The following is a 14,268-nucleotide window of genomic DNA, read 5'->3' on the forward strand; positions in this document are numbered from 1 at the left end:
CAATCTCGTAAACCCATATTTAGTAGCAAAAAGGACATAGACAACATATTGAATGTTGAAACTAACAAATTTTACTATTTGATGAAAAATGTAAGCTGATTTTGAAATTGATGACAAAAAACAGTCTCAAAAAAGTTGGGATGGGGGCAACAAAAGGCTGGAAAACTTAAAAGAAAACACAAGGAGAAATATTGCACAACTAATTAGGTTAACTTGCACCATGATAGGGTATAAAAAGAGCGCCCCAGAGAGGCATAGTCTCTCAGAAGTAAAGATACAGAGGTATTCATCACTCAGTGTGAACCTGTGTGGGCACATACAGTAATGCAACAATAAAAGAATAATGGAAATCATGGAACATAAAACACAATTACGAAGACGACAGAATGTCGAGAAGCTTGAATCCTATATTGGGCAATAATGGGAAAACATTTCATTCTCAAATCTCCAGCAACTAGTCTCCTCAGTTTCAAAATGTTTACAGACTGTTTTTAGTTGTTAAAAGAAGAGGTGAGGCATCACAGTGGTAAACACACCCCTGTCCCAACTTCTTTTGCGATGTGTTGCTGGCATCAAATTCAAAATGAACGTATCTTATCATATATCTTTGCACTATTCTCAAATACATGAAGGGTTTACATGATTTGCAAAGCACAGCGTTCTGTTTTTATGTTTTTTACACAGTGTCTCAAGCTTTTTGGATAGTGTTGTAGTAACCAGTGGATTAGTATCTTGATGTGTTTCTAATTGATTTCTAATTTGATCCAGCCTCAAACCAGAAAATGGAACAAAACGTTTCCTAAATGCTGTGATTTCCTAATCACACAGAGCAGCTTCCTTCTCGGCTGTAACTTGGATCAGTCCACTGGATCCTGTGATCTCACCCACTTTTTCGACTCTTGGCGGAGCCACCAGCCACATCTCGTGCGAGGAAGGCGCAGCACTTTCATCTGACTTTGTTTCATTGTTATCATGATTGTGTTTTTGTGTGGGATGATCATATCTGTCTGCACCTATGGAAGTGAGAACTTGCCATCCTGTCTCATTAGTCATGTTAAATGTTATTTACAAAGGCCTTGGACACCCACAAACAAGGATCAAAGGAATGAGCTGGATGGAGAGGCTTTGATCTTTCCTAGTTTTCTTGCAACAGAAAGAAAGGGTGAATGAACAAAGGACAGATAAAAAGAACAAAGGAGAAAATGACAGTTGGAATGAATGAAAGAAAAAACAAGCTTGTAGAAGACAACACCAAATGACAAAAAAAAAATGAAACTGAGATGGAAAATTACTTTAAGGACGTTAGCCTAGCCCTCAACTTGTTTTCTGTAGCTGCCATAAATCTTCCTATCATTCCAAACAAATCTATTTCATCAGTCATTTACCAAACAAATCAAGCCCATCTCCGAAAAAATGGCCATCTGATCAATCAAATCCGCAATACCTCTGGGGCAGAGTTCTTACCGCACTAATAATGTCGGCATCTTTTTTGGAGAGCCTGGCAAAAACTTAATCAAGAATATGAAATGGGAACGACTTGACTTTAATGGCCATCCCGACATCTACCGAGGATCAATCTAATGGCTCGGAGAAACAAGCCATGGGTAAAGCAACACAGCGTAGAGCTGCGCAGCGGAGGGAAAAAAAGTCCCACTGATCATATTCATGAAATCCCCCCTCCGTATCATTGTGTGAAGATTAAAAACCTCTGCGGCAAAGATAAGTCTTGAGCACAGCAAAGTTGTCTAGCACTCTGCAGCGCATGCTTCGCTGTTGCATAGACTGGCTACATTTCCATCCTGTAGTTGGTTACTGTACATGGGGTACACTTGGGTATCACCAAGTCTCCTGCCAGACATGACACATGTTTATTAGAGTTCTGGATTCCACTCTCTGAAATTGAATTCATAAAGACGCCAAACTGTTTCCTCCCTTTGAAATTGAGATAGAAATTGAAGAAAAAGAAATCTGAAACTTCAACAGACTAATCACTAACAAGAAATGCATGGCAGCCTCTTCAAACTACTAGAGTAATTAGAAAAAAATGTATGATAGTTCATTAAAAAAATTGTCATCTTAAAAGCCTGTAGGCTGCGTAAATTTTGTAGTTTTTGAGGGGCCTAGTTGATTGATTGATTGATTGATTTTATTCGACCCTATTCGTTATAAAATATGATACAGCTTTGCACCATACATTAAAAAAACAAAACAAAGTCAGGATAACACAATAAAGCCCTGGGGCTTATTTCCATTGTGGTCCCTTGGGGCAGGGCAGATGGCAGCAGACCAAACATCAATCAAACATCCATACATATATTAAATACATCCATGTAGACAATACAGTAATAAAAAACAATACACTAAGATTGGCATCTACAGTAAGCCATTTTTTCAGTGCCAGCTTAAAACCTCCTAAACTTCTGACCATCTTTATATTTCCTGGCAAACTGTTCCACAGGCTTGTTGCTACATGCAAAAAGGACTAATTTTTCTAATTATAACATTTGTACAGTTTTTCTTAGGGGCCTGGTTCTAATAGCCAGTCATGGCCTTTTGCTAACCTGTTTATAGCATGCAGGGATCATCAGGGTATTCACCTATATATTAAATTGGTTTGATCTTGATGAATTACAGCTTTTTCTATTACCATATCTGCCATCTGTGTCTGTATGAATCACAGGTAGCTCAAATATTGAGGGCACCTATTTTAACTCCAAAATCAGTTTACACAAAGTCTACCATTACCTTGCCTGCACCTGGGCGCTTTGTGATTAACTGCATGGAACACTGCATAAAGGAATTTAACTGAGAGTTGAGAGAATATGGCTTTGTCTAAAAGAGTGGTGAATTCTCAATGTTCGCTCATTTCCTATGCTGATACGATGGGCTTTCTTTCTTCCTCACATCTAGGGATAAAACAAATTCTTCAAATATTATTTAATTGCAGAGGAAACTTTCATTACATGCCAAGAGCAATGGTTTCATCTCAGCATTCAGTGACACAGAAGCCCATATGGCTCCTCCATTTATTAAAAGCCAGAAAAAAGGGGAGTAGCAATGAAACTGTCTGGGCCATATCTGGATGACGAGTGTACTGTACAGTGTACTCAGCATATGTATTGGCATAAATAAGCGCAGGTAAATATCAGCAGGCGTGTGTGTGTGTGTGTGTGTGTGTGTGTGTGTGTGTGTGTGTGTGTGTGTGTGTGTGTGTGTGTGTGTGTGAGAGAGAGAGTGAGTGAGAGAGACAGAGAGACGACAACAACAGTGTGTACTGTATATCTAGATTTCTTGTGTGAAAATGTGACTGCAGACATGAATGTGTAAAACTATGTTTCAGTGGACGTAGGTGCATGGTTGTGTTGGTCTGTAATTGTATTTTGTTTGTGTGTGTGTTTGTATGTGTGTGTGTGTGTGTGTGTGTGTGTGTGTGTGTGTGTGTGTGTGTGTGTGTGTGTGTGTGGGTACACTAGTCTCTGGTGCAGCTGTGAGCCCTAGCGGCAGCACCATTTGTCAGGAGGCCGCCTCGTTGACTTGCCACCAACGGCCGGCAGACGGGCTGTCATGACCTGAGTGCTTTGCAGAGGCAGCCAAGTGCTCCGGAGGCCTCCACGGACCTCCAGACTCATGGCGGCACGCTCCCACCGCTGTCAATCACCGCTGCTGGGGCAAGGCCAAACACACAGTGCGCCACGCTTCCATGACGGGAGAACACAAGCCACACAAAGTGGAGTAAACTTTAGTTTTAAGTGGACGAGGCAGTTGAGATGAGCAGTTGTGATGAGCATTTTAAACGGCCCTCTTATCAAAACTCTTAATTTTTTAAAGGAAGAAGGCCAGACCATCACAAAATGCAAAACGGGGGTGTGGAGACTGGATTTAATTGATTTCACTGTCACTTTTAGAACACTTTGAAGATTTTCAATTCTGAAAAAAAAGTCAGACAGTACATTCCGAAATGTACTGTCTGTAGCTTTGAATATTTCCAAAAAGGTATGCTTTCAACTCTGTCCAATTTGATTTGCATGCAGTCTTTTCCAATTAAACAAAGATTCTATACAGTCTCATGAGCAAAGCCAAGCATATGGAACTGCTGCTTCTGAGCACATAGAAGAGATACACCCACCCAAGTGTTTACACAGAGAGATAGAGATGTGGATGAGCAAGGCTGGGATTGCATTGAGCATGTGCCCATGTCTCAGTCATGTTTGCACTAGTGTGAGTGTGAGTGTGTGTGTGTGTGTGTGTGTGTGTGTGTGTGTGTGTGTGTGTGTGTGTGTGTGTGTGTGTGTGTGAGAGAGAGAGAGAGATAGAGAGAGAGAGGCTGAGTGTGTGAGACAGTGTGAATGTGTGTAAGAGTGTGTGTGTGTGTGTGAGAGTGAGCGTGTGCAGCTGCTGCATCATAATCATCATAATGTGGATGTGGATGTGTGTGTGAGTGTATGTGTGTGTGTGTGTGTGTGTGAAAGAGAGAGAGAGAGAGGGTCCCCCTGACAGTGTGCTTTTAATAAGCCAGAGAGCAGCAGCTGGTGCGGGGCCTCTGTGATGAAGCGAGTTTGGCCACGGCTCCACCAAAACTGCTGTCCCAGCACATTTCTGCAGCCAGTGGCACAGACACACACACAGAGAGAGAGAGAGAGACAGAAGGAGAGAGACAGACAGACACACACACACACACACACACACACACACACACACACAAATCCAGACACACTGATAGACACACACACACACAACTCACCAAAACCATTTAGCACTGTGATGAAAAAATATCCAACCAAAGTCCTGCTCTGGCAGACCAGACACACGCAACGACATATGCAATACACATACGCCATTCACATACCCAATTTCACTTTCTGGCATATCAAATGTGGAAACTCAATTAAGTTTCCTCAAGAAAACACCACAACAAACTCGTCACAGCAGAATAAGTCACACATCAACACCTACCCAAAATTAGATGCGCACAAACAAATGTGGTCTCAGTCACACACTACACCCACAGTCAGTACACAAAAACACCAAATGTTGCCACACACACTGTTGCGCTTATTTCCCCAGTTACTTTCTCAACTGTTTTCTCAACTCGGTGCCAGGCAAGCACCACTAATCACAATTAATATGTGACATGGCTAGCATAACTTATCGCCAACATTCATTAGCGAGAGTGAGGAAGGAGTTATGCAGGGTGTCAGCTGAGCTAGAGGCCTTAATCAATCGCGTCTGTCAGGCAGCACTGATTGAGGAGTGAGACAGGATGAGTGAGAGAGAGAGAGAGAGAGAGAGAGAGAGAGAGAGAGAGAGAGAGAGAGAGGGGTGAGAGGGGTGATACAGAAGGATGTTGGACCATGACATCTTCTGTCCAAGGTACAGTAATTAGAGTTTGTAATCATCTAACCTCGGGATGCTGTGTAACATAGTGCATCCAGCTCAATCAGCAAGTAGAGTGTAGTGAACGTGTTGGCCTCAGATGTCAACATAATAAAAGTTAATTAATAAAAGGTTCTGTTTTTTATGTGTGTGTGATGCACCCAGGAGGGGCTTGATAGTGCATACAAAAAATACAGTGATGTTCAAATCAGACACACAGCACTGAAATGACTCAATAGCATTTATTATCATGCACTGCATTTTTTAGCTCAAGTATAATTACCATGCCATCAGGTGTGCTTAAGAAATACTTCAAATTAATTTTTGGCACCAACACTGACCTACAGTACATACCACAAAAGTACAATAAAGATCATCAACAAAAAAGAATGCAAATGAGCGCCTATGAAACATACAATAAGGGAAGTCATTCGTTGCTTTACTCCACTAAACATTAGACGTCTGATGGACGTGCAGATCAAGTCTATCATCTGCACGTCCATCAGATGTCTAATGTTTAGTGGGACGTTACTACATGTTTTAAAGAGCCCTTTGCACCAAGCCTTGAATCTGATTGGTAGAACGTACACGCTGTGTTTATCCCGGTCATGTGTGGTAAAAGGCCTAATGAAAGATAAACCTCTTGTAACGCAACAATTAGCTGTGTAGAGACGGTCGCCCGCGAAGTCGACCCACACTTTCACTCCCGTGGAGATCAATGCTAATCTCCATACAAGACTAGGGAGAGAGTTCCGAGTGATAACTATGGATTACAATAGACCAGCGGAGTAATGAGCGCATGCGGTCGATAGCTGGCGCGTTTGGGGTGTGCTGGGATGTGCGAGCTAGTAAATGCAATGCGTGTAATTACAGAAGGGGCTTCTGAAAACGATAATAGCGTCTCCACATGTCACTTCGGCCAGCGTGTTTTTCTCTGTCGGGTGACTTGGAAGAGAATATCATGACAAAGTGTCGACTGTGCGTCTTAATGGAAATTCGATGGCTGTCCAAATGAAGTATATTTTCACTTTAAGTTTGAGAGCACGTCATCATGCGGGGGCACACAAGAGCTTACAGTGGCTATGGTTGATGGACGTCTTCAGCGGGCGATTTAGATCGATCTGTCTTTGTGCAGAAGTATTGGAAGCGTAATCATTGACGTTGTTAATGAGGCTTTAATGCTTTCTTAGTTTGTGCCAACGACTTAAACTTTTATCATATCTTCAGGGGTTTGAGGGGAGGGAGATGCGCAACTACCTCCCAGGGTCAAAGTTCCCTCTGCTTCAGAAATGACTTCATGAAACACAACACGCTAACTTCCTATTGAAAGAGAAAGGGGAAAGAGAAAAGGCAAAAATTGTGATGTGATGTAATTACTTGCAACCACCTTGATTGGTGTCAAACAACAAATAATCATAACGCGCCCTCTCAGTTACACACTTCTGTGTCACCAGGGATGCTCGAGCTATCATCATGTAGCCTACATGGAGCTGTTCATTCAGAACGAGCACTCATAAGGAATTGGTACCATGGACAGCTCCATGTCCACTTCCACTTCTGCTACTTCTGCCCTCAATCTCAATCTAATGAAAAAGACCATGGTCACATACTATAATGTCAAACAGCTTCCAGTATCTAATTATTTCTAGGTATTAATGTTGACCTTTGCCAAAAAAGACCAATGCAATTGCAAGAACACGGTAATGTTAACATAATCATAAACCTCATGTTTTATGACAAATATCACAGAACTTCACTTGTCATTATGTTGTGGTGTGAACTGCAGCATGGGTCATCATTGCAGGGCTGTACAAGGTGCCACCCATCATCCATCTGCTCATTAAGCATTACGAGGCCAGGTGTGAATACTCCTCAGTCAATAAAATCACTTAAGCACTCCATTAAGTGCAGAAGTGCCATGTCAGATAGTGCTATATGTGTTACTACACAAACAGAACGACACCTGAAAAAGACACCATTTTCTCTGCTTAGTTATTCAATCAGTGTTTTAACAATTCAAGACAACAATATCTGAACTGTTTGAAGTGTGTGTGTGTGAGAGAGAGAGAGAGAGAGAAAGGATACTTTGACACTCTAATGCATGTCAGTATTTCTAAGTGTACACATTGTGCTAGCGGCAATAATTAAAAATTCAGCAACAAATCATTCCCGTTCAAACTCAGTTCCAATAGTAATATCTGCACGCCTGGAAGCTTTTTTAACTTTTTAAGCAACTGCTTGTTTTCCAGCCTTTGTAAGCGCTCATTAGCTCATTTAAATGAACTGCAATGAATTTTCCAACACCTTCAGTCTTTCGAAATGGATAACCTTTGCTGTGAAACAAACATGCATGGCATTCTCACAAGGCAAAGGCATATTTCAAAATGATGAAACACCATCCATCTCATCTTTTAAAATCTCCAACAGCACCATGAAAACATGCTTTTTTTTATGTCAGAGGCGTGGCTGAGCCAGCACTTTTCAGACCAAAGATAAAATGCTGGGTAAAAGCAAGGAAAGGTCAAGCACCCTTTTGTACTACATGCTTATTTCCTACCCATCATTTTGGCAAGAAAAGCCCATTCACTAATCCTTTGGAGTGAAAAGAATGACCTTTTCTAGCATTTTATGTCTAAAACTCTTCCAACCTATCACATGGACATCATGTCAGGCCATAAAGTGACCACTTAGCCTGCTTGCAGTTTCTAGTCAGACCAGAAATCCCAGCATTCCTTGCATTCCATTTCACATGCCTACTCACATGCCTACTTTACGATACTAAAGTCTCATTGCAATGCTCGTCCCCTTCATAGACACGGTCCTGCGTGACTTTGCCCATTCCTGTCTGGAGTCTCACTGCTATGATGTATGCACAGCCATGCACCATGTTTACTGCGCTGAGCAAAACTAGTAGGGAAAACGTGCCTCGACATATTCAGATCAAATTAATCCATGCACTGTCATGGTTGTTCATAGGCTGAGAGAGAGAGAGGGAGAGATAAATAATATGGATGCTTCACAGAGAAGATAATCATATCGGAAAAATAGAGGCAGACATAATAGATGAGTTTTTAGAAGAGCATGATAGATAATGAGGGAGGGAAGGAGGGTGACTGCTGCAGATGCTGGAGCCAAACTCTGTGACTTTCACTCGTATAGCTATGAGGACCTCTGCTGGTGGCCAGATGGTTACTACACATCTGATATATTATGGTATGAACTTTCTACTTTTCAATGTGTAACTTTACTGTAGTTTAAGTTTTGAAATGGCTGTACAAGTGTATAGTGCTGTCTTGAGCATGTTCAGGTAGTGTCACCGAGTTCTGACCTTTTTTTGCATGGGAAAACACTGAGAGAATAAACTGTCATAATGAAAACATGACAAAGCCATTTGACTATCTTGTTCATAAACGATGGTGTCAAGACTTTTGATGACACTGACAGTTTTATTGACATGAATACTTGCTTTTGAGGAATGGACTATCCATTTTGAGCAAGTGACATGCTTTTGCAGGTTATCCACTAGGTTTTGCAGTTTGCACTAATTGTTTTGAGAAATGCAGTAACTGCTGTGCAAATGTTAATAGTGATGTGAGAAAAGCACCAAAGCCACTGAGAAAAACTGTATTATCGACAGCGTCTTTAACTGACAATAACTTAACAACCTGTTAAAATACAATTGTAGCGATATGCTATATAGAGAGACATTTCCTTGCCTCAAATAGCTCAGTTGGTTTTCTTTTTCTGAACCAAAACTCTCCAAAAATCTTATTTAGAATTAGCCGAATCACAGATCCAAACAACACTCTATCAGACAGTCACATTCGTAGTCCATGAGACTAGGTGTGTCCACTTTCATTTTAAATCTCTGGACCTTATTAATGGACACTATTAAAGATCAAAGTTTGCCCCTAAGCAACAAATGGTTTGGACATGGGACACCCGTTTTTCCTCCCAAGGGTGTCCTAACTTCACAGCAGGTCGCATAGTCAGGGTAAGTACAGAGTGACGGGTACAATCAGTCTGCTGACATGTGCACCTGTCTTCATGTAAGTGCTATCACATGGTTACCTAATAATCATGCTCATCAGGACCATTAAATGTCAGCACAGACTGAACTCACTAAGAGATGGTGGTGGTTGTCTGTGTAAATACAGGAAAGTGTAGCGAAGTGAGTTTGGGAGTACTTACTCAAATACAATTAGACTAATAATATACTTGAATATGCCATATCTATGTATTTGGCATTAAAAGGTAGCTTAATAAACACAATTAACATATTGTCGATCGTGCATCAGTTCATACAAAGACTCACTGTCAAATTTATAGTGTATACTTTTAGTATACCAAGGTTAAGTACAGGGTTAATGCACGTTTTAGGGAGCCATTTCAGTCAGAGTGCAATTAAGTCTTAAGATGTCCAGCATAGTCCTTTAAATAGCCTCCGTCAATTAGCTTGACCTCGGACACAAGCTGACAGAAGAGAAAGATCTGTAGGATTTACAGCATCTGTGCTGTTGGGTGCAATCACAAACTCAAGATTGTGTTCTTTCATTGTCCGAATGCTTTTCCCTTTCAGTCTGTCATTTTATAAACCTTCATCTTTGAGTGCACCTTTGTCCAGTTGTCAGTGAAGAATGCAGCATAAGGGAAAGTTACAAAAGACCCTAAAAGGGTAAGTCTGTATGAAACTAGAATCAGCTATGGACACACACACACACACACACACACCTAATTTCAGAAACCATTTAATGTCCTTGAAAAAGCTCTAAATTCCCCAAAGACACAAGAATAAATACTTTTAGCTCAGTGCTGGACCCATCCCTCTATTACTCCCAATGCCAAAGCTTGTCACCCAATAATAGTCTCTGTGAAGTGCACCTTCCATCAGGGATGCTAAAAAGCCTTGTGTCCCTTCACCTGAGTCTCATTTATGTGTGATATGCTTGTGTCTGTGCTGCCATTGACATCAGAGAGGCAAATAGTCCACTGCACTTTTGAAGTTTTAAATAGACAGAAACTAAAAGCAGCCACCACTACCCACCTATTTATCTGCAAGTTAAATTAAGCAACTCAGAAGTATGTGTGTGAGTGTGTGTGTGTGTGTGTGTGTGTGTGTACTATTTTTTCTGGGGTGAGATGCTTTCAACTCCCCACAGGATTGTGTGTACAGGAAAACCAGGCATCTACTGTACACTAATGGGACACTTCCAGGTGCATGTGCACTTACATGCTTATGTTCAAAAATGTGAACAGGTTTGGATGTGGGTGGATGGGGGTATGGGGGGTGTTGATCCAGGATTGGACCCCTGCAATCGCTGCCCCTAATGGGCTCATTACACACTGAGCTGGAATTCCTCCTCTCTTGTCTTCCTCCTTTTCCCTTGCGAATCCCACCCCACAATATGGGTCACCACTCTGACAGGCTGGCTACAAAATATACATAATGCAAAGAATAACACCAACATCCATCATGTACAACTTTGCCCAACAGCTATGCTGCGGGCTAGAGGTGCATTTTGGAGCAAACAGCTGCCTTGTCTTGATAACACTAAAACACTCATTAAGAGTGGCTGAAGAAGATGAAAATAGCAAGTGCTACTACTACTATTACTACAGTAGCCTACCACATATGACGGGAAGTAGTATTTGTTGTGGCAGCTGATGTTGCTTAAAATGGTGGTGTCTGCATCCAGTAAAGGCAGCTTTGATGGTTGGGTGGTGTATCCACAAATATGTAAATATGTGTGCATAAGCATATGCATCCACACCACAGATGCAGCACAACAAACAACAAATTCTCCTGAGAAAATCTGGGATACATGTTGAGATTTGAGGGAAGCAGACAGAAAATGAGCCATAAGTAGGTTATATTAATATATCAAAATGCCAATGCCAAAGTATACCATTGTAGAAGTGTGCCCTTTAGATTATTGTTGTAGATGGCTCATATGGCAGAGGTGAAATAAACCAAACCAGAATGAGACACAAATATGAAAATGCAACAGAAACAGTAGGTGACCATTAAAGATTGAGCATATTGAGAGAGAAATGTATAGGGACCATACACATACATGGCAAGTCATACTCATAAAGATTGTTTCACTTTAAGGAGCCATAAGCAGAGTACTGACTGTCTGACAACATCAGATTACACAGATAGCATGAAAGACAGACATCTACTCGTATGGATATCTCTACCTTCAGCACAGTCAACAGTCTATTTATGTGACGCATATCCATCAGATGATGGATAAGTGGATATACTTTCGAAATGCAACTGTAAAATTGAAATGATTGATGCACTATAAATGCCTCAAGGCCATTACTGCAAATAGTTTCCACCCTACAAAAACTCAATTTCTACTCATGTGAAATAAAAGCTCACCCCACTAAATGGCTTTGGCAATGGCAGCAGTGGCCACCATGCTCACTCTAGAATTCTCTGCAGAAAGAGGACTCCCTACACTGGCAGATATTTCTCACGGGCATATTCCTTAGATAGGGATTTCCCCCAGCCATATCTGTAGCGTACCAGCTCCCACATGAGCCTGTCCACTCATTCAAAACGCATGATCATGTGAGGTTCTGCATTGCAGAGCAAGGGCAAGCGATCTGCCTCAGAGGTCTGCACAGATGAAATGGTTCAGTAGCTGAGCTCTATGTAGAGGGTAATAATGATAGGGTAAAGACCACAGACTTTGCCAGGTGTAAAATTGTTAAGCAGTCATTTCCAGTTTTCAGGTAACTTACCTTGCCACCTTTGGAGCACCTGCGGTAGGTGTTGGATACTCCTGCAGTTTGGTTCATGGTTAAACAATGTCTTTACGAGCTGCCTGCGAGAAGGAAATGCGTAATGTTTTGTCTCAAAGATGTTATAGTCTAAGCACAAGCAACTGACAGCCTTTAGAAAATGCATACCTACCAAATGCTGAATACGTGTTCCCCAGAAGTTATTCTCGTTGCGTGGGCAAAAATGGCTTCTGTAATAAATAATGTCTTATTTTTAGAGGCAACTATTATAAACAACCACAACCAAGTGCTCCCCAACGTATTCCAACGGCTCCCGGGGAGTGCCTTCCGTGATTATTATTCAAGAACAACGAACAAGCTGCGAGACTCACACAAGCTCTCTTCGTTCCTGAGTAGCGTATTCAAAACAAACAAGCCAAGTAAACGAAACCGATTTTGCCGAAGGCTACCGTTAATTCCACCGCTGTTATCCTATGTGCTATCCAGTTAACGACTTCAGGAAAAATAGATTCTTATGTAATTCCCTGTAGAATTTGCGTTGAATTAGTTTCACAACAAACTTTCGCGCGTTTGAGACTATCTGAGGGAAAAGGCTGGCAATTTGATGTCTAGAAGGCAACTGAGCCGACAGAGTTGCGGAATGTTTCAATGTCTCTTTGTAAATCCAATTTCTCGGAATATTTGGTCGAAGTTCTGCGTGAAGGTGGTGTTTAGTGCTGAGTCTCGCGTTTTGTAGTTTCGCTGTAGAGCGCAGTGGCGTACGCGCCGGCAGTTCGCGCGCTCAACGGTCGAAAGGTGGCACACGAGCCTAGAATCTTAAACGTGGAGGATTCACTATCAAGCATCTGGATTGGTATGGATGAGTTTAATACCGTTTTTATGAACCGCGTCAATTGCATAGTCATAAAATGACCATAAACAAGAATAACGCTTTAAAAGTTCTCTCATGTTAAGTGTTGTGGTGTGCAGTGGAACAGCCACAACCTTTGCACGCTGTATTCCTTTGGCTATAGGCTATGTGTATCTGTACTTTATAACATCTCCTTTCATAATGATAATTTGATTTCAGACTTGCAGAAGTTGCATGCATCGGTAGCTATTACACCACATTCAAACTAATGCCTTAACTATGAATGATACATTCAGGTGTTAAAAACTGCCCTATTGGTCTTGTGGGTAAACTCAAGTCCTGAATTCCTTGCAGGTGAGAATATGGATGCTGAAATTAAATGCTAGAATAAGACCCAAACAAAACGTCTACATTATGCAATACATTGGCTACAGTTACAGTAGGCCTTGTAGGCTACTTTTTATCATTTGACTCCACAAGTAGGCTATTGGCCTCCTATTTGTTTGATTATTTGATCAGTAGAATCTGAATCTTTTAACAAATAATGTGTCTTTATAGTGAACATTGTACACCTATTTATACAAGATATAATAGTGATTTACCTAGTGATATATTGACTGCTTAACACATATTAAGCAATCACAAATCTCATGTCAGCAATGTATTTAACAAAGTCAGAATATAGTGAAAACATGGGGGAAAGAGATGCATTGACATTTAAAAATGATTGTACTTATCTGTCCAGGAGTTTTGCAAAGTGCACTCCATCTCCTCATCCTGAACATGGCCCTTAAATCACTATTGATTGCTAGCTTATGATGTTTTTGTGAGTGTGTGAGCAAAATTTAATGTGAAATCAGCAGGTGCTGTTCAAGGCATATTAAGTGTGTGTGTGTGTGTGTGTGTGTGTGTGTGTGAGAGAGAGAGAGAGAGAGAGAGAGTAAGTGAGTGAGTTATTGTGTGTGTGTGTGTGTGTGTGTTAGAGAAAGTAAATGTGTGTGACTCACTCAGATCGAGAGAATGATTGGAGTTTTCCAAGCAGATATGTCACAGTTTTGACTAAGTTTGCAAAGTTTGTGCATAGTTCACTTTCTGGGTGTGTATAATGTAATAATCAGGACTAATCTATCAATAAGGCAAAAGGATTAACAGCTGGGACAACAGCAGGACATCAAAACTGTATGTTAGAGGACCATTTTCAGAATTACGCAATTTATAGGATATTATTTTATAATGTCCCTCTGGGTAAGATAATAGGCAGTTACCAAAGCCAAGTCTACTCTCATGTTGGA

At 41.1% G+C, this 14,268-nt stretch overlaps 1 protein-coding gene across 2 annotated transcripts in view; it reads right to left on the bottom strand.

Annotated features, from left to right (window-relative positions):
- The window catches only part of dpp6a (dipeptidyl-peptidase 6a), a 216,438-nt gene extending 203,530 nt beyond the window's left edge, over positions 1–12,908 (bottom strand). The window contains exons 1-3 of one of the 2 annotated variants that reach the window (XM_048267223.1): positions 12,498–12,908; positions 12,299–12,356; positions 12,127–12,205 (exon numbers count right to left, since the gene is read on the bottom strand). In XM_048267223.1, coding sequence (XP_048123180.1) covers positions 12,127–12,183 — 57 coding nt within the window. In that variant the 5' untranslated portion in view covers positions 12,184–12,205; positions 12,299–12,356; positions 12,498–12,908. Of the gene's footprint in view, positions 1–12,126; positions 12,210–12,298; positions 12,357–12,497 lie in introns of both variants that reach the window. The other variant, XM_048267222.1, reaches the window with a different exon arrangement.
- Between the last annotated feature and the right edge of the window lie 1,360 nt (positions 12,909–14,268).

The sequence above is a fragment of the Alosa alosa genome, chromosome 16 (assembly GCF_017589495.1).
Source record: "Alosa alosa isolate M-15738 ecotype Scorff River chromosome 16, AALO_Geno_1.1, whole genome shotgun sequence".
Taxonomy (NCBI): Eukaryota; Metazoa; Chordata; class Actinopteri; order Clupeiformes; family Clupeidae; genus Alosa; species Alosa alosa.